The following is an 18,823-nucleotide window of genomic DNA, read 5'->3' as shown; positions in this document are numbered from 1 at the left end:
TAGCTGTAACATTTTATTCTGCATTCTGTATTGTTTTACACGGTGCATTGAGGTAGTACAAGGTAATGAATTGATCTGTATGAACGGTATGCAAGACAAGTTTTTCACTGCACTCTCAGTACAAGTGACAATAATAATTCATCTGAAAGTAGAAATACATTTACTAAATCAGCCATACTAGATTCCGCCACAAGAGGGCAATAGTTAGCTTGTTCCCTAAGCTGCCACTCATCTCTGACTTCTCCCATGTTGCCAGTAAAGCTGAATTATTTTTAAGATCAAATTTCTAACAAATAAAATGCTGAATTTGCAGAAACTCTCAATCCCTGCAGATTGCCCGAGTTGGAAATATAACGTTGCAATTTCATTGTTACTGTTCTAATTCCTGGGTCTCCTGACCAAACAACACTGACGGGGTACATTCAGCACAGGGACCACAGCAGTTCCAGATGGCAGCTCAACACGATTGCTAAAAGGCAATTAGGGTTGAGCAATAATGCTGAGCTCAGTGCCTTCTGCTTGTATCCACTGTTTGCCCTTAGACCGAAGAGCATCTGCGACCAGTTCAAACAGAGTCATAAGTGCCGGAGTTGATCAAAGCAAAGGCGATTACTTGTCCCCTTTACATGAAGCACAATCACTGCTGGGGATGTAGTGCAGAGGTCCAAGGGCATGACCCAACAAGAGGGCAGAGGAAACAGCCAAGGTGAAGCAGACACTGAAGTTCTGGGAGCGACATTCCCTCTCAGTTGCAGGGGAGAACCCTGTCCTTGGGCGAGAGGATGGAGTGGGTGTGCGAGACGTGGGTTGGTCACGCCCAGCACCCGTGCTGCAGCCCTCCCTCTCCCACAGAAACCAAACCTGGGAATGTCTAGAAGGGGGAGGTGGCGGTAGAAATAATGCACCCAATGTGGCATTCATTCTGATGACCATTTTGGTGTGCGGTTGCATCAAGCTGACAGCAGACCCTGGGTACACAAGTGTCACTCTGTGCTGCTGTTCCCTCTGTCCCCAGTGTGGTGAAATGTTCTGGCCTCGTTGCTACAAAAACAGCCTTTTCAGCTGAACTGCACAGCCATGACAGTCAGTCATAGATAAGTGTGCGGAGGTACACCTTTGACCATGGGACAACCTGCCGGAAAGGTCCTCAAGCATCGGCAAGAAAAGGAGATGGTGGATCTGCGGGATGGTTCTTGAGTAGATTGTCAAAGTCCAAACTTTCAGACAAGCACAGAGACCTTGCTTGGCTGGTTGGTGGAGTGAATGGCCCTCCCCATCAGATCTTCATATATGACCAGGGTGTCAGTGCCACCACACTGCCCTCCAGGTGAGGCCACCATCCACCTCAATTTGACATGTGCATTTGTCAAGGAGATCTGGAAAGCAATGCAGAGATCCTGATCAAGTTTCATTCCTCCCTAACACAGGGCTGTGCTCCACAAGCTGCTCCCAGGACACATTGAGACAAACATTAACTGCTGTTGTTAGCTTGTCAACTCAGTGGAAGACGCCCTCTGGTCTGAACAAAACTTGCTGGTCTTCCACTGCAGAGAGCTGAGGGCAGGCACAGTAGTGTAGCGATTAGCGTAACGCTATTACAGCACCAGCAACCCCGGTTCAATTCCGACCACTACCTGTAAGGAGTTTGTACGTTCTCCCCGTGTCTGCGTGGGTTTCCTCCCACATTCCAAAGATGTACGGGTTAGGAAGTTGTGGGCATGCTATGCTGGCGCCAGAAGCATGGTGACACTTGCGGGCTGCCCCCAGAACACTCTACGCAAAATATGCATTTCACTATGTGTTTCGATGTACATATGACTGTTAAAGATATCTTATATCAAAATGCTGCATATTGATATGCTCCAAGGTGTGGGGGTACGTGCTGAGGGACACGCTGAAGCTTGGTGCAGCCACCACAAAGGCTCTCTGTGAGAAAGGCCACAGTGTCGGACATTTGCCATTGCACACTGAACCCAGTGAAAAAACAACCTGCTCCAGGATTGGATTGGAAGAAAAATTTACCTCATGTTGATGTCATATAAATGGAATGATGTAGCTTGTACTGAACAGTGACATATAAATGTACTTCATTTGTAAAATTTGCAAGTAATATCTTTGAAATAAACTAATGCTGGCCTTGCCAGCAATGACTATAACCACGTTAAAAGTAAATTCTCAGAGAAGATGCATCTGATTTTACAAATGCAAAGTTGCATGAATGTCTATCGTTGTTTGCTTGCCCTTTGATATTGCAGCCAGAGTGTTGGCGCTCTCAGATTTCTGTAAATATTCTTTGCCTTTATTTCATCTTTCAACTTGGTGTACAGCAAAAACTTTCTTTTGTGTATCACAAGGATTCTAATACTGTGACTAAATCCTGGGCAGTGGTTGCTCAGGTCTAGATAAAACTCAGCACAGTTCAGCTAGAACATTTAGGCTTTGGGGAGTTATGGTATTAGTTTTATAAGTGGTTTTAAGCTGCATTCCTTCCTCCTCATTACATAAACTCAAGGTCCTTTGGCACAAAACCTGTGATGTTGGACATGTTCTTTGTCAGTATGGTGAATGACAGAACCTTTTTTAAGAGAGCAAAAACCCCACTGTTCATTTCTTTCTTTTAAGATCTGGCTCCGAAACAAAGTTGAAGCATGTCAAATGAACAAGACCGAGGGCAATGTTATTTTGGCAGAATGTTATATAGCACAGAATGTCAAATTAGGAAGTCCAGTATGTTGTGTTCTGCAGCAGTAACAGTAAGGAAGATGACCTCAGCCCAAGTCCACATTGTGTGCATGGTGCACCAGGGAGAACTTCTGTAGTGATTTGTCAAACCATGTGACCCTGCCCACATCCTCGTGCACGATCAGCTGTACCCCAAACACTGCAATGTCTCCATGAATAATTGTCACTTGTCTGCAAGTTCTGTGCTGAGATCATTCCCACACTGGATTGGAAATGACTCAGCAAAAAAAAAAAACCCCATTGAATTCTTTGGGACCATTCACATTGAAGAAACATCCAAGATTCCTATGAAGGGAGAATTTGTTGCTGGAGAAACACCTTTTCCTTTTTGAGACAGGTTCAAAGAAAAACAAGTCAGAGAGATGAAAAATCAAAAGCTACTGCTGCAGATGCTAAAAACAAAAACAGAAAGTGCTGGAAGTACTCAGCAGTCTGTTGAGGAAGGAGACATGGCTGTGTGTCAGGCATCTTTAAGGCAGAGAGATGTGCTTGGCAATGTTCTGGTATTCATGCTACTACAGATGCTCATCAACACCCAAAGCAGACACCTCTATTCTACTAAGCTCAAGTAGGTAATAGCTTTGTGGCTGGAGACTCATGTTCCTTCCAAATCTGTATTTTGTCCAAAATCAAAATGCAGTTTTCAGGACTTACCAACTAAAAAATGACAGCACCCAGCTCCACTGAGAATCCATCCACAGATCCAACACATTAGCAAGGTATAGGCCCACCCAGGTTATGAATGCCCGACTTATGGGCACTCGGACATATCAATGAGTTCCCATAATATTTTTAAATTCGGAAGTCTGACGTACGTACATCTGTTTGTCCCTACGAATGGCAGAACTAGTTTCCTCTCTTTCCACTTTCATTAACTGTTCTTTCTTATTAGCCTTATGTGCTTTTGATGCCAAACATTACAATACTGTGGAGATGTGGTTACCTCATCGAGTGATTTGTGTGTGTTTTCCAGCTTATGGACAACATCAACTTACAGATGTCTGTAAAAACGGAACCCATTCGTTACCCTGGGAGAGCGTGTAGACTGTTAAGTTTCAGACTTTTCAGCTCCTATTCCGCAACAAAAGACAAGCAGGATTTTATAATTACCAAATCCCAGGGGCTGACCACCTATTCGCACCATCCTCCATAACTCACTCGAAGCACTTGTGAGGAGCAGGTTGCTGGGGAATCTGTTGCAAGAGGAGACAGCAGTTAGGTGAGCATTGAATAAGAAAGATTCCACCCGACCCCAGGAAGGTCACCCTGCCACGTGTGACCTGCCCCATCACGCACTTGACCACGACCAGAGGCAAATGTTCAGAGAGTAAAAATAATTCCCCAAAGATAATCAAATGAAAGCACAGAACATCCACATTGTTTAGCAGTAACGGCTGTCCTCTGGCAATAATCTACCCCAACCATCAGCATCCTAGAAAATAATGGGGAAAAGACCATTCAGCCCAAGGCCAAGGTTACCAATACGAGCCTCTACCTTTTTAAGGCAACAATATGCAGATCATTTTTGGTTTGAGGAAGGGTCTTGATTGGGCAACAAGAACCCTGCTGGTATAAATTACCAGGACCAGGTACAATAACCACAAAATGTCAATGGTAACATCCCATTCCACTGTACTCACTTTTTCCACATGTATGAAATGGCACGATGCAATCAATGTCAAAAAGGGAGTTCGGAAGTCAATTATAGAACAATTCCACATGAATGGTTATCTGCTTCAAAAAGTATTTTACTTCCAAAAATGAGAATGTATGAGGAATAGAGAGAAATGAACAAGCCCAAAGTGACTTATTTAAAAACTACTCTTAAACTCGTTTGGATATGCTGGGAATGCAGGAACTCCAGTGGGGAAACATCGCTGATGAATGATGGAGGTCCCACATTACCCAGTGAAATCCCAGCAAGTTTGAGACTTGTGTGTTTGGCCATGTGTGACCAGACATCCTACACCTACTAAACAACAGCAGGGACACGTTTCAACGTGGTCTCCTGCTAGTGGCAGACTGACCCACTGGTATTAATAGAGATTATGGGGCTGCTCGAAGCAAAAGGGATCTTCCTTTGCTTTTAATTATCTTGGTTTCATTTAAAGGGTGCCAATTGCAAATGGTTAGCTGATTTTTTAAAATATATACTTTAAGAATTATCAATTATGTGGGAATTTTATTTAATTTTTCAGAATCTTTAAAATGCTCCTATTGTATGTTGTATTCAGAAAGATTCTGAATGTTTTGAAAATCAGCTTTAGGTACAAAATTTCTTTGGTGCACTAGAAATCTAGTCATTACTAGGTTACAGTGCTAGAGTTGGCTCCATAGGGCATCTCAACTCATAAGCAGTGCTGCATTGCCAGCAAGGGCTGGCCCAGCTTAGGTGACTGGTTATTGGAAGAACTGGGTCCATACTTGGAAGGAAGCAGAGAATCAGCTGCAAGGAGATTTGTTAGAACCATTCCAGGAATGGGGGGTGACAGCCAATGAAGAGCTTGAAGAACCTGAGCTTGTTTTCCTTACAACTTAAAGAGAGGCCTATAGGAGTTTTGAGTGAGAAGGAAGAGAGATCAATTGATAGGTAGTGGTAGGAAATACTGATGGACAAATTTGCCATTGCTGTGAAGGAACCAGAGGGGAGAAGTAGTTTTGCCTTTGCACAACAAACTGAATGCATTGGCTGAAAGGGACGTTGGGAGAAGATTCAATAGCACCTTTCAAAAAGGAATTGTATAAGTAATTGGAAAAGTAAGTTAAAGAATAAGGTGAAAGGGAAGCTGATAGAAGTGGACAATTTCAAAGAGCTGGTTCAGGGACAATGGGGCAAAAAAAAATATTTTATGCTGTACGATTCCATGGGTACGAGACAGCAAAAATACAAATCCGTATCATTTGGCTGTATCACAAACTCAAGGATCATTTCGAGCCACACTCAAAATTGATCCAAAAACCCTTATTAAATAAATAACACATCTGAACATTCCAAAAGTCTCCAATTTCACAATGATCTCTTAAAAGATTCTGTAAACTCACCGCTTCTGCGTCTGGGTATCAACCACAATGGAAATATAGCCGTCAATCAAAGAAAAAGAAAAGAAACGAATGTAGTCAAGATCCTGATCCGCAGGTCGAGCTTTCAAACTGCAAAGGATGAATAAACCATTTAGGCCATTCTTTAAAAAGCAACAATCACAAATTTGTTTTTATGTTTTGTAAAAGAGAAGTCATTCAGCACCTTGAGCTTATTATTCATGTGTCAGAGAAAATAAAGAAATGAAGTTTAATTGAAGATTCCTCACATAAACTATTTGAGATCATGGGATGAAATCTGTAGACCCTGCAGAGGACTAAGCAAAAGCAATATTAACTTAATAAAAGAGTATTCAATTAAAAAGGAGAAAATATAGGAGAAACTTAGAAACAACAGCAAGGACAGACGCTCACATCATTAAAGTGGCTTTCTAAGTAAGGCTTATAAATTATCATATCAAGAGATCTGTACCTTGCAGAATAAAACATGACATCCATGAGAATAGTGGCAATGGTAGGAAGCATATCTGGGTCCAAGCTCATGACACAAAACTGGTTCTTGGGACTTAGCACTGGGTGAACTGTGGGGCTGGCAGCTGTCAGAGGAAAACACATGGTGAAGGTTCTAGTTAGGCAGTCACAAGAATAAACTATGAACCTTTTACCTTCCTGGATCTCCAAACATAATTGAAATAACTGCTTTAGTTTCCTCATACACTCTCTTTTTAGAGAGCATCAGGGGTTAATGCTTTTGGATTTAGACCCTTGCTTTAAAATTGGTTTTGAAAACAAAATTATATTTTCTTCTCTAACAAGCTTCAGTTTCCAGCAAATTTCAATGACCTTTTAATTCAAAATGCATTGCAGATGTCCCTGTGGGAATAAACTAAGTTTAGAATACAGTCCAATTGTTCAAAACAAAAATCCTTTGTGCTTACTTTTCCTCAGCTCCAGAATTAATTGAAGCTGTCGCTGATAGCTGTGCCTGGCGTGGAGATCGAACATCCTACATGGATTCTTTTGGTTCAAAATATCAAATGTATCCAGCAATATTCAACACTTGTAATTATATAATTGGTCATTAAAATGCATAATTGCAAAGAATGAGTCCAGAGTTACCCATGTAAACCACTAAATCTTTACATTTTATTCAAATAAGATTGAAAAAAGATGTTTTTGAAATTACCCCCGTGACACCCATCACAAAACACAGTAACGGCTGGAAACGTCAAGTCATCAATTTACACTGGTCTAGTTACACAGAAAGTTTCCTAGACAACATTGCCAAGGACAAGAGGAATTCTTGGAGCTCTCATGCAAGCACGTCAGAAAACTGTGAAAATGGGATTAACTCTAATAAAGATAAAAAAAACTTGTAACCATTATTATTTGAAATTATTGATTTGCTTACACTAGATTATTTATAAGTAATTGTATATGTTGTGATACAAAAAGCATAAATTAATTACCTGTGCCTGCCTTCATAACCATATTACAACATTTATTCCTTTTAACAAATACTGTGCTTTGAGGTAAAAGCAAGTGGAGTGAACAGAGTCTGCAGCACAGAAGTGGTCTTACAGTCAAGTGGTCCTACAGTCAAGTGGTCCATGTCAAAATTTGCATTCCTCACAAGCATCTTCTTCGCCCCTTACATTTAAAGCCGTTACTATAACCTTTCAAATCTTGTGCTATCCAGGTTCACATGAAGTTCAATCAGGCCATTTGCCTTAACCATTTCCTGCAGGAACATATTCCACAGTCTTATCATTCTATTGGTACACGTGGTTCTTCCCCAACTCTCTACACATGCATACCATCATACAAGATAGGAACAGGAGAAGGACATACAGTCCCTCAAGCAATTCCACTAAATAAGACTGTCCGACCTGCAACCTCAACCCCTCATTTTCATGTACTTCCAGTAACCTTTCACCACCTCCCTTATCAAAATTTTAACTCTACCTTAAAAATATTACAAAGCTCTGCTTCCACTGTCCTTTGAGGAAAAGAGTTCCAACGACTTATGAATCTCAGAATGTCCAAGAAAAAAGATTCACTGTACCTTTGTTATAAATAGGCAACTCATTTTTAAGCAGCAATCCATTACTCTTGATTTTTCTACAAAGAGGAAAAATTCTCTCCATCTTCACCCTGTCAAGACACCCAGGATCTTAAATGTTTTAATAGAGTCCCCTCTCACTCTTCTAACCAGATCTTGTCCTAACTCATCCATTCCAGGCATCAGTCTAGTAAATCTTCTCTGAACCATGTCCAATGCATTTACATCCCTCCTTAGTTAAGAATAATACTGGTCTCGCCAATATCTTAGATAACTGAATTATCTCCCTACTTTCGTGCTCAATTCTCCTCACAAAAAAACAATAACATTCTGTTAGCTTTCTTAATTACTTGCTGAACCTGCATACAAGCCTTATACACATCGTGAACTAGGACACTCAGATCCCTCTGCCTCTCAGAGCTCTGCAAACTCTCACCATCTTGTAAATGTTTCTTTTTCAATTTTTCCTACCAAAATAAATTAAGTTCACAATTTCCCATAATATACTCCATTTGTCAAATCTTTACCTTTTCACAATGTCTACTCTGTTGTAGCCTTCTTATGTCCTCTTTACAACTTATCTTTCTACCCATCTTTGTCATCAGCATTAGATTTGTTAGTGACTGTTATATACACAAGATATCCAAATTTGGACTCGAGCATGAGTGGAAATACATCCTCTGTGGCTAACCTATCAAATCCTCTCATTATTTTAAGATACTTCAGATCAACCTTTAAAAAGTACCCCAACCTGTCCAGACCTTCCTGATAACCATACCCCTCTCAGTCTGGTATCATTCTTGCAAACTATTGAGTCTTTTTTTTAAATACAAAAACCAGAACTGTGCATAGTGCTCCTAGTGGAATCTAACTAAAGTTGAACACAAGTTTAAACACAGTTTCCACGTCACTTCCCTATCTTTCAATTATATCCTGAAAGGACTGAAAATAAGCAGTTGATGTTTTATAAAAAAACCCATAACTGAGACACTTATGCACCTGTACATCCATATCTTTTTTCTCTCCCCCCCCCACCATTGATTGCATTCATACAGTTATTCAAACAGTATGGAGGTCCCTCAATTGTCCTATCAAACTGCAGTCTCATACTGAGCTATACCAATATTCATTTTTCTTTAAAACAAGCCCATTCTGCAAATTCATTAATGCTTTTTTGTACTTTGTCACATTCTTCCTCTGTTTCAATAACATCTAATCAACAAGTTTTAGTAATTGAGATTCCATGTTAATTATGTGGATCACATGATACTTATGAAAAACTAATCTAGCAATTTTACTTTACCGTTTTTTGGTTTTATAAAGCCATTTGTAACACAGCCACCATCGACTGGGACTGATTCACCATTTTCCTCCTTGTAAATACTGAATTCTTCAGACAGGGTGCAAATGACTGCTGGTAAATCACTCTCCCTCACCTGGGCACACAAATTAAAGAATATTAAATAGAAAAACACAGTACAATTACACAGTTGTCACTGTCTTTTGTGGAATACATTTGCTCACAACCACATTCTAGGTCTTAGTACATAGCAATCTACTACACAAAGATTTTCCAGTGATTCACAACAAGTCGTTTGTTTTACTCACACATACACTTAAAGATAATCACTAATGCAGTCAATACATTATGAAGTTTTGGTTCAATGCACTTTGTTTTAAAAAAAAGTGGACCCAAGTCTTCACCCTGTAAACATTCTCACCAAAACTATACAGGCCATTCCCGGGTCATGAACAAGTTTCCTTTTTACAGATGTCCACAATTCGAAAAAGTCATTTTAATAACATTATGAGAGCTTGTTCACATGGGACTGCTGTAATATGCACAAAATGCCTGGCGCTAAGACGAGACCCTGTCGAAAACTGATTCCCTAGCAAAATTAGCGTTGAACAAATATAAATTAATGCGACTGGAAAAAATGTTTGTGAAATAAATCTAGTGTAGTGGACTATATCAAAAATTGTGTTTATTTTGAGAATTGTCATTCCTCACCCACATTTTACTTTGTTTCACTTCAGTAGGTTGTTTTTAGTTTTAAAAAAGTTGAACAAAAATATGCTCATTCCAGTTTCCTGGCATACTCTAAATTAGAAATCCAGATTAACTTTACTTATCCCATTGAAGCATCGTATTGAAACGTGAACTCTCCTTTCTCAACTTGGTTCCTTCTCTGGCCAAAATTGGCTCAGCTTTGGAAGCCCTACTTCATAACCCTCTACTTGAAAGGAATCACCCTTATGTTTCCCTTGGGTCTTGGTGACAGGAACCAAACATAGCACACACACCATGATACAATTTCGTGGGAGATAAGTTAGGAGAAATTGTTTTAAATTAAATAGAACCAAACTGCAGTATCTATTGTTTGATGCATCACCACAATGCTGTACACATGAGATTCTGCAGTGCTATTGTACATTCAAGCTTTTCTTTATCAGTAAAAGGAAGTTTGCTAAATGCAAATTCAATAATAATTAGTGTTGCTTCCTCCAGGATACTGTGCAAGAATAATCAAGAGAGATAGAACACCTGCTCACCATTATGAAGTCAGTCTGATAGGTCGATAACATAAACACCGAAACGTTATGTTGAGCTAGTGGAGCAATCACGGATTTTGCTATCTTTGTCACTCCGATTGTCTGCGAGCTGGTTGAAGAATGACCATTGGACACAACATTTAGTGCCAGCCAGATTGCTTCTCCTACTTGCAGGAAGTCTGTTTGAGGCAACTCTGAAAACACGAGTAATTGGTTTATTATCACATGTACCGAGATACAGTGAAAAGCCTTTGTTTGCATTCCTTCCACACAGACCATTCCATACATGAGTACATCAAGGTAGTACAAAAGGAAAACAAAACAGAATGCAGAATATAGTGTTACAGTTACACAGAAAGGTAGACAGTTGATGGAAAGAACTGAAATACAATGGACAAGTTCTGAAATGTTCAATTTCATTCAACCAGAAAATAACAATGCAAATACTTAAATCAAACCCTTATTTTCCCCACCAGTTGCATACAAATTCCCACTCATGGTAGGCGAATCATCACTGGTAAAACTTGCAATTTAAATCCCCACAAAATCTCCATCTCCCCTGAAGGAATCTTTGAGATCCTCCGATCAACTGATACAACTTAACCCGCATGCATGTCAGAGATGATATTTCTGTACGGCACTGTTGCAGAACTAAATAGCTGAGAGAGTCAGATTGTTATTCCAAATTATTTCTGTAGGTCACACATATAATGGCAAGAATCCCAAAAGTAGTGAGGCCCCAGCCACTGTCTGACCATGCTTCAACATTGGACTCAGTGTCCAGCAACAGAGAGTGAACTTCCTGTGATTTCCCAGTTGTGGTAGGATGTCCATCCAGTGAATCCGGGCCAGTGTTCAGTGAACCTATTCATTTCAAGTGGTCAGGAACAGTTAAGGCAGACAGGAAAGTTTCATGCAATTTGTTTTTTTTCCAATTCAACCAAATTAAAAGTAAAATGTTTTTAATGAAAAAGGTGTTTGCCGGTGTTTCAAGCACTGTTTTAAATGTTTCTGATTCTTTTTATAATTTGATATCATACTTTAAATGGTCAAATGGACCAATTAATTTTTAATAATTTGAATATTCTCCCCCCTCCCAAGAGACATTTAATGTTTTATTTTTGACAGTTCACAGCTGATGAACCTAGATGTGTCTCTCAGCTATTTGTGAAACCATTATTGGAGGTGGGCTGTACTTCTGTCAGGGCCTAGCCAATCAGGAGTCAGTTTTGGGAATTAAGTTGCCACTACAGATAAGAGAAAGCAAGGAAGCAGTGAGTATAGTTGGCTCAAAGTTCACTGGAGGTGGCCTGATGTAAGACACTACACCACAGGCACTATATTTACTTGATCAATAATCGCTCATATATTCAATTTTAAATAATCAACCAGCTCCTTATTTAAACGCACTGACCAACACATTTTAGAATCATATAGCGCTGAAGGGGGCCCTTTGGCCCATCAATTCCACACTGTCCATCAAGCATCCATTTATACCAATTCCATTTTGCTCTCCCCACGTTCCCATCAACTTCTACAACCCCGATTCTATCACTGACCTACACAGATTAGAGGAAAATGTAGTGGCTAATTAACCTGCACATCTGTGGTACACGAAGGAAATTGAAGCACTCAGGGGGAAAACAAATGCAGTCAAAGGGATAATGTGCAAACTCCACACAGTCAGAACTAAAGGTCAGGATTGAACGCAGGTCACTAGAGCTATGAGCAACAGCTCTACAAGCTGCATCATGGAGTCTGCCCCACCAACTGTCAGCCTGGAAGGAAGAAATAAATTCTGTCTTTGGGTTTCTTAATTTCATTTTTGTTCTTTTCTGTGATCACAAACCAAATTCAAAAAATATTTACATCTACTTGAAAACATAACAGGACAAAGTCTTGGCTTCAGGCCCCTTTCAGTCCTTTGAACCCAAGAAATTAGTCATGTTCTGACATTCAAAAAATCTTCTGACCATTAGTGACTATATTAAAAAGGGAACTGCAACTCCCACTCATTTGCTTTACTGGAATTATCTCCAGCAGAAACTAAAAGACCTATATAAAACGTGAAGGGAGATCAACACATCTCTAATTGCTGCATTTCTGTAGTCCAAAAGATATTTAAGGAAATCGGAAACCTCAAAAATCAAAATAAAAATTATCTTCAGGGTGGGCATTGCACAATATTTAACAATACAAGTAATAGTGAGCCGTTCATCTGCACACAAGCTTATCGATGCACATTCTCAGCAAGCTTAAAAGCTGACCAGTGAAAATGTCAAATGATATCCAAATAGTAGTTCAAGAGAAAAAATGAATTTACCCAATAATCTGAACTGACCCAAATAAAAAATTAAAGTAAAATCAAATAACTCGAATTTAATTTTTGATTAAAGCTTTTTTTTTCCCAATTCCTAGCTTATATAAAGCATCGTCACGATCAAGTCACCTTAATATATTCACAATGGCATCAAAATACTTTAAACATAGAAAAAGCTGTGTTAATATAATTGGCTGCTGCAGGCAAGCAGAAATGTTTAACTTTTTGTAAAAACCAGAGACATTTAAAAACAATGGAAAAGTCCTCCTGACTGGTGGCCTAGTCACCACTTGTGGCCCACAGGGCCTTGCAGAATAACTATAGCAATAACGTTACTGGCACATTGGGAGCAGCAGTGCTGTAGATATCCTGCAGGAGGCGCAGGTCAAGCACAATCTGTGGCATTGTTGAAATCAATGATAACACAAACTCAATTAGATTAATGTTCGTGTAAACACATGACAAGTCAGAGCCTTGAGAGAAATATGAAGGTGGAAAATGTGAGAGATAATCTAATGTTGAAGATAGTCATGACCTTTTGACTTTCCAAAATGACATTTGCCCAGAACTATTTAACTAGTTAATGCAATGGCCATTGGAAAAAGAAAAAACACAACAAAAGTAGTTCCTGAAAATTATTTGGTCAACTACTTTTCAGGAAAAATCATTCAAATTCGCCTTATAAATTAAAAAATTCAAGTTTTAAATAGTCCAAGAACCTAAGCCACTCAATCACGGTAACTAACCCCAAGAAAGTTAAAAGGGACGGGTGTAGGAGGATACATGCAATGAAAGACCAACGAAAGTCTCCGATTCCAGTAAAAGTTTAATGCAAACACAAGGTTCAAAAAAACATTAAAATGAGAGTAACATCAAAAAGGCTACAAATGTCCTCAGATAGGCAAAATTTCACAGGGCATTGTTAGACAAATAATTTGCATCCAAATGCTTGAGTGCTTGAGATAAGTATTTGAAATGGGGTTGGGGAAAAGTAAAGAGGAGGGGTGATGAAGGAAATTATACTGCAATTTGGTTAAAAATAGCAAATTCAAGAACTCAGTAATGGCATCAAATTTAGACTTTCTTCCTCTCAGTAGGAGCCATTTCTTTTGCAAGGTGCAAGACTTCTGCACCAAAGTCGAGTTTATTGTCATACGCACATGTGGGCACAGGTGCAATGAAAAACTTACTTGCAGCAGCATCACAGGCACATAGCATCATACAAGCAGCAATCACAAGTAAAACACAAATTAAACATAAATTATATGCAATTTTTACAAGAAAGAACACAATTAGAATAAAAAAGAACAAAGTCCATTTTAGTGCAAAGTGATCATGGAGTTGCTGAACTGTAGTGATTAGGGTTTTGCCAGTTGGTTCAAGAACAACACTGGCAAGTTTCAGCCCAGCTCCAGTTTGGCATGAATAGGCTTTCATTCCCAGGATTTAGGAGACGTCCTCCTTCGTCAGAAAACGTAGCTTCCCCCGCCAACATTGAAGGAGCCCTCACACGCATTTCCTCTATTTCTCACGTTAGTTCTTACCCACTTCCTCCCAGACAGAGCAGAGCTAGAATTCCCCCAGTCCTCAGCTTTCATCCCACTAGTCTCTGCATCCAGCACATCATCATCCACCACTTCCATAAGCTCCAAAGGGATCCCACCACCAGTCACATTTTCTCCTCCCAGCTTCTTTGTTTTCTGGAAGGACAACTCTCACCATGACTTCCTGGTCCACTCATCCCTCCCCACCCATTCCTCTCTGTCCCCAGGCACTTCCCCCTGCAGTCGTAGAAAGTGCAACGCCCGTCCCTACACCTCCTCCCTCTCCGCCATCGAGGGACCCAAATAGCCCTTCCAGGTGAGGCAGACATTCACATGCACCTCCTCCAACCTGGGTTTGTTGCATTTGGTGCTCACAATGTGGCCGGTTCTATATTGGCGTGATCGATCGTAGACCAGGCAACAATCTTGCAGAGCACTTGCACCTTGTCCACAACGGCCATCTTGAGCTTCCGGTTGCACATCATTTCAACTCTCCCTTCTTACACAGCCCCATCTTCCCTCCGTCATCTCCACTGCCACAGTGATGCCAAATGCAAACTAGTAGAACAACATCTCATATTCCATTTGGACAGCCTAAAGCAGAGTGGTACAAACATCGAATTTTCCAGTTTTGGGTAATTTATTCCCCAGTGTTCCTTTCCCACTCTCATCAGTCCATCCAGGGTCTCACTCCTTTGTTCACTTGTTCCATCCCTTCTCTCTTCCCGCACCCCCTCCCTCATTACCTAGACTCATCACCTTCCCCCACCTGGTTCCATCTGCCCATCACCCCCCTCACCCAGTTCTACCCATTCCCCACCAGCCTCACACCTCCCTTTCATCTCTATATACTGGACAACTTCCCTCCACATTCTCAGTCCTGATGGAGGATCTCAACCAAAAGTCAACCATCCCTTTACCTCCACAGATGCTGCCTCACCCTCTGAATTCCTCCACAGCTTATTTTTTGCTCCAGATTCCAGCATCTGCAGTCTGGCACAAGTCCATAGGACACATTTGCTAATGCGGCAACTATTAAAACAAATCTTAAAGAAGCCGCAAGATCCAAATGAGTACAAAACTTTGCAGATCTTCACAAGTAAATAAACTCTGAAGATGGCGTTGTAATAATCTTTCCTCTTTGATTCATCCCAGCAATTCCTCATTTATCAATACAATCTAATCTACATAGGCATTAAAATAATTAGCAAAAGAGTGGGGACAAAATGTTTCACAGCAGGTTTTAATTTTAATTACAATCATTTAAAAAAAACTCAGAGAATGCATTTGAAAGCTTACACAGGCTACAGGACAAATGCAGATGGTAACTGCTGGTCGGCTTAGAAATGGTGGGCCGAAGAGCCCACCTCGGTGCTGTATGACTGAGGCAAAAATCCACGTCTCAAGAGATTTCTTTTTTTTAAAAAAAAAGGCCAAACAGCAAATTTCCATAACAAACTAAGTCATTAAAAATAATACATGCTGCCTCTATCAGTATTTCGGTCCACCTCTTCTTACTGTTTTATAATCCTTAAGTAATAAGTAGATAACCCTCTAATTTACATTCCCATCATAAAGATTTTACTTTTACAATGAGCAAGATTTACAGTGAAGTGATAACCAAGAGTCTCTGTGCTATGCAGATTACCATTACAGCTGACAATGAAAGGCATGGAGCCAAATAAACCCAGCCAATTTTATTATCTCAAGAGAGGACACACCAAATTATCAATTCACCACATCAAGCAGCAACCTTCCATCAGTGGACTTTGCTCTCATTATCCTTTCATTAACCTGGTACAATCTTGCTATGCAGAATTTCTTTGCTAAACTTCAAGGTTCCAGCATCCATAATATTGCCAAATGCTCTTCAAACAAACTGCATGTACTGTAGTTTACAAAGGTTTTCAGGTCCCATGTAAATTCTGCAAAAATGCCTCATTAGTGTTCACTCTCTTATCCCTCATCAGCTATACTCCATTCATGGTACAGGACTGTTTATTTAAGAGAAGCAGCACTGATATTTTTCCCACAGGGTGTTGCATGACAAATTACAAATCTTTCTTGTCAAGTCTTTGGATCACCTGCCTTGGGTGTGCAAGAATTCAACTTGAACTTTGTCACATTGTTTGTCTCAGTCAATCAAATGTGTCAGACACCTCCAATTAAGTTATCTCTCATATTATAAAATACATTGGATTACTCTGTGCACCTTTCCATACACAATCAATTTCACTATTACCCTTTCACATACGACTGTACCATCTTTATCCTGTGCTTGTCCACTCTCACTAAGAGATGTCACCATTGGATGATGACCATCATCACACACAAGTTTGTTGATGGGAATAAAAATTGAGTTTCCCAGCTTTTTGAAGAGCCTTTGATTAGGTTTCATTCCACTAACAGAGTATTAATATTTTCAAAGGGTTTTTTTGGGTTGAATCCAGAATTGGGGGAGCCAAGATTACTACTTTCCCGTGAAAGTGCAAGTCTTGTGGACAGCCAGGTCACAGGGGTTCAGAGAAGGAAACAGTTACACTAGCTCAAACTCCATTTTAATTTCAAAATTCATTAGTGAGCAACTCCCTGAGCTTCTCACAACATGCTGAGATATTAAGTGTGGTTAGTGTAGCTGCATTGAGAGCCATACAACTACATTTTCATGTGATTCAAGCTTTTGGTACATAAAACAACTTGTTATTTAGAACCTTGGGGCAACACAAAACATGATACTTCTGTAGTCACGGATGCATTATAGGAAACACTGCAACTAATGTCTGCCCAGAAAGGATCCACAACAATAAAATAACTAAAAAATCAATTGAACCTGATCAAAGATGTTAATCCAAGAAACAAATACTGGCTGCCTTGCTCCTCTTCAATAGCCCGTAGACATAGGATGAGCTACACGAGGTACCTACACTGTCTATGTCTAAACTGTCTCAGTTAAAATCTCACCTGATAAACTGAACCTTTAACCTCACTGCCCTTGATAGAACCCGGTTACCTAACCAGGGGCTGACAGGACTCACTGTAGGTAAAAATGTTAAGTACATGTGCTGGAGCTCAGGAGTTCTGATTGGCTGTGATCTGGTCTGGATTTTTTGTTTGCCCAAGCAGACCTCACAACCTCTTTAGTAAGATCCAGCATCAGCCAAGCTTAGTTGCTCAATTCCGCAGCGTGAGACTTGAACCCCAAACTTTTTGACCCAGAGGTAGGAATGGTGACTCTAAGCCAACACTGGTATCTGATGCAAAATGTTGCGACATTCGTGAATTTAGCACCCATCCAGTTACTTCAAATGCAAGTGGGCAAGAAGAAATGGTCATCAAGTCTCATGCGGGCATCCAGCCTAAAATGCTTGTTGCCAGTCTGTCTGCCGTCTGGACAGCCTATAATAATGGAGGCTCCAACCTCCAACTCGAGAGCAGCAAGCTGTGGTGCACAATAAGCGGGTTCAGGCTAGTCACTTTCAGGTCACAATAGTGGACAGCTAGTAGTTGTTTGGAATGGAGTGGGCCATGACCATACTCACTACAGGAGTGCGATACAAAAACCTAGAATTCATTGCAGGCTGAGGAAATACATGGTGCTTTTGGTCCCTAGAAAATAAACAAGTTCTGCTGATAGGTTATTAACTTGAAATGTTAACTCTGTTTCTCTCTCCACAGATGCATCCTGGCCTGCTGAACATTTCCAACATTTTCTGTTCTTATTCCTGTAAAATTGCACTAGTCCATGTAATTATTCTAAGGAGACTTAAAATTTCTGTAACTTGCTCTGGTGGCTTGAATTATAGTTGACTGCAAGTTGCTGAATAGCAAAAGTAATAATCATTTCTGGAAGAGGCTCACACTCTCCTCCTCCATGTGTGTCAGCTGTGGTTCATCACATTCCCACTGGCTAAGACCAGATGTACTCACAATTGTACTGCTGGCAGTTGTCAAAACTACAATAATCTCAGAAATTCAATACAAGCCACATACTTCATCTTTCACAGCTCCAACAGTTCAAATCAATACCAGTTGATTTTGTCAACCAGTTTTTAAAAAGGTGTAACCCCTGACATTCTGCGAAGCTACTAAAGGCAACAGCAGTAGCTTAATAAACAGTCATCCTCTCATTGCACCTCTTTTCTGATCTCCAGTTTGACTTGCGCCAGTGTCACCAGCAGATGCAGCAACAAGCAGCCACAGCACAGGCGGCAGCCGTGGCAGGTAACATCCCGGGGCCCAGATCCATGGGAGGCATCGCCCCTGCTGTCAATAAGTATTAGAATTATTGTCACATGTACCAAGGTACAGTGAAAAACCTGTCTTGCATACCATTCATACAGATCAATTCATTACACAGTGCATTGAGGTAGTACAAGGGTAAAACAATAATAGAATGCAGAACAAAGAGTTACAGTTACAGAGAGAGTGCAGTGCAGGCAGACAATAAGGTGCAAGGTCATAACGAGGTACTGTAGATTGTGAGGTCAAGCATGCATCTTATTGTACTAGGGAACCATTCAATAGTCTTATAACAGCGGGATAGAAGCTGCCCTTGAGTGCTTT

General features: G+C 40.3%; 1 protein-coding gene across 2 annotated transcripts in view; it reads right to left on the bottom strand.

Annotated features, from left to right (window-relative positions):
• The window catches only part of LOC127579300 (cytosolic arginine sensor for mTORC1 subunit 2-like), a 50,110-nt gene that overhangs the window by 9,024 nt on the left and 22,263 nt on the right, over window positions 1-18,823 (bottom strand). For both annotated transcript variants that reach the window (XM_052032000.1, XM_052031999.1), the window contains exons 3-7: window positions 10,397-10,590; window positions 9,147-9,279; window positions 6,254-6,377; window positions 5,785-5,892; window positions 3,853-3,935 (exon numbers count right to left, since the gene is read on the bottom strand). In XM_052032000.1, the coding sequence (XP_051887960.1) occupies window positions 3,853-3,935; window positions 5,785-5,892; window positions 6,254-6,377; window positions 9,147-9,279; window positions 10,397-10,590 (642 nt within the window). The remainder of the gene's footprint in view (window positions 1-3,852; window positions 3,936-5,784; window positions 5,893-6,253; window positions 6,378-9,146; window positions 9,280-10,396; window positions 10,591-18,823) is intronic.

Source organism: Pristis pectinata, chromosome 17, assembly GCF_009764475.1.
Source record: "Pristis pectinata isolate sPriPec2 chromosome 17, sPriPec2.1.pri, whole genome shotgun sequence".
Taxonomy (NCBI): Eukaryota; Metazoa; Chordata; class Chondrichthyes; order Rhinopristiformes; family Pristidae; genus Pristis; species Pristis pectinata.
The sequence above is the reverse complement of the archived record's forward strand: the minus strand, read 5'-3'. Positions and strand labels throughout refer to the sequence as shown.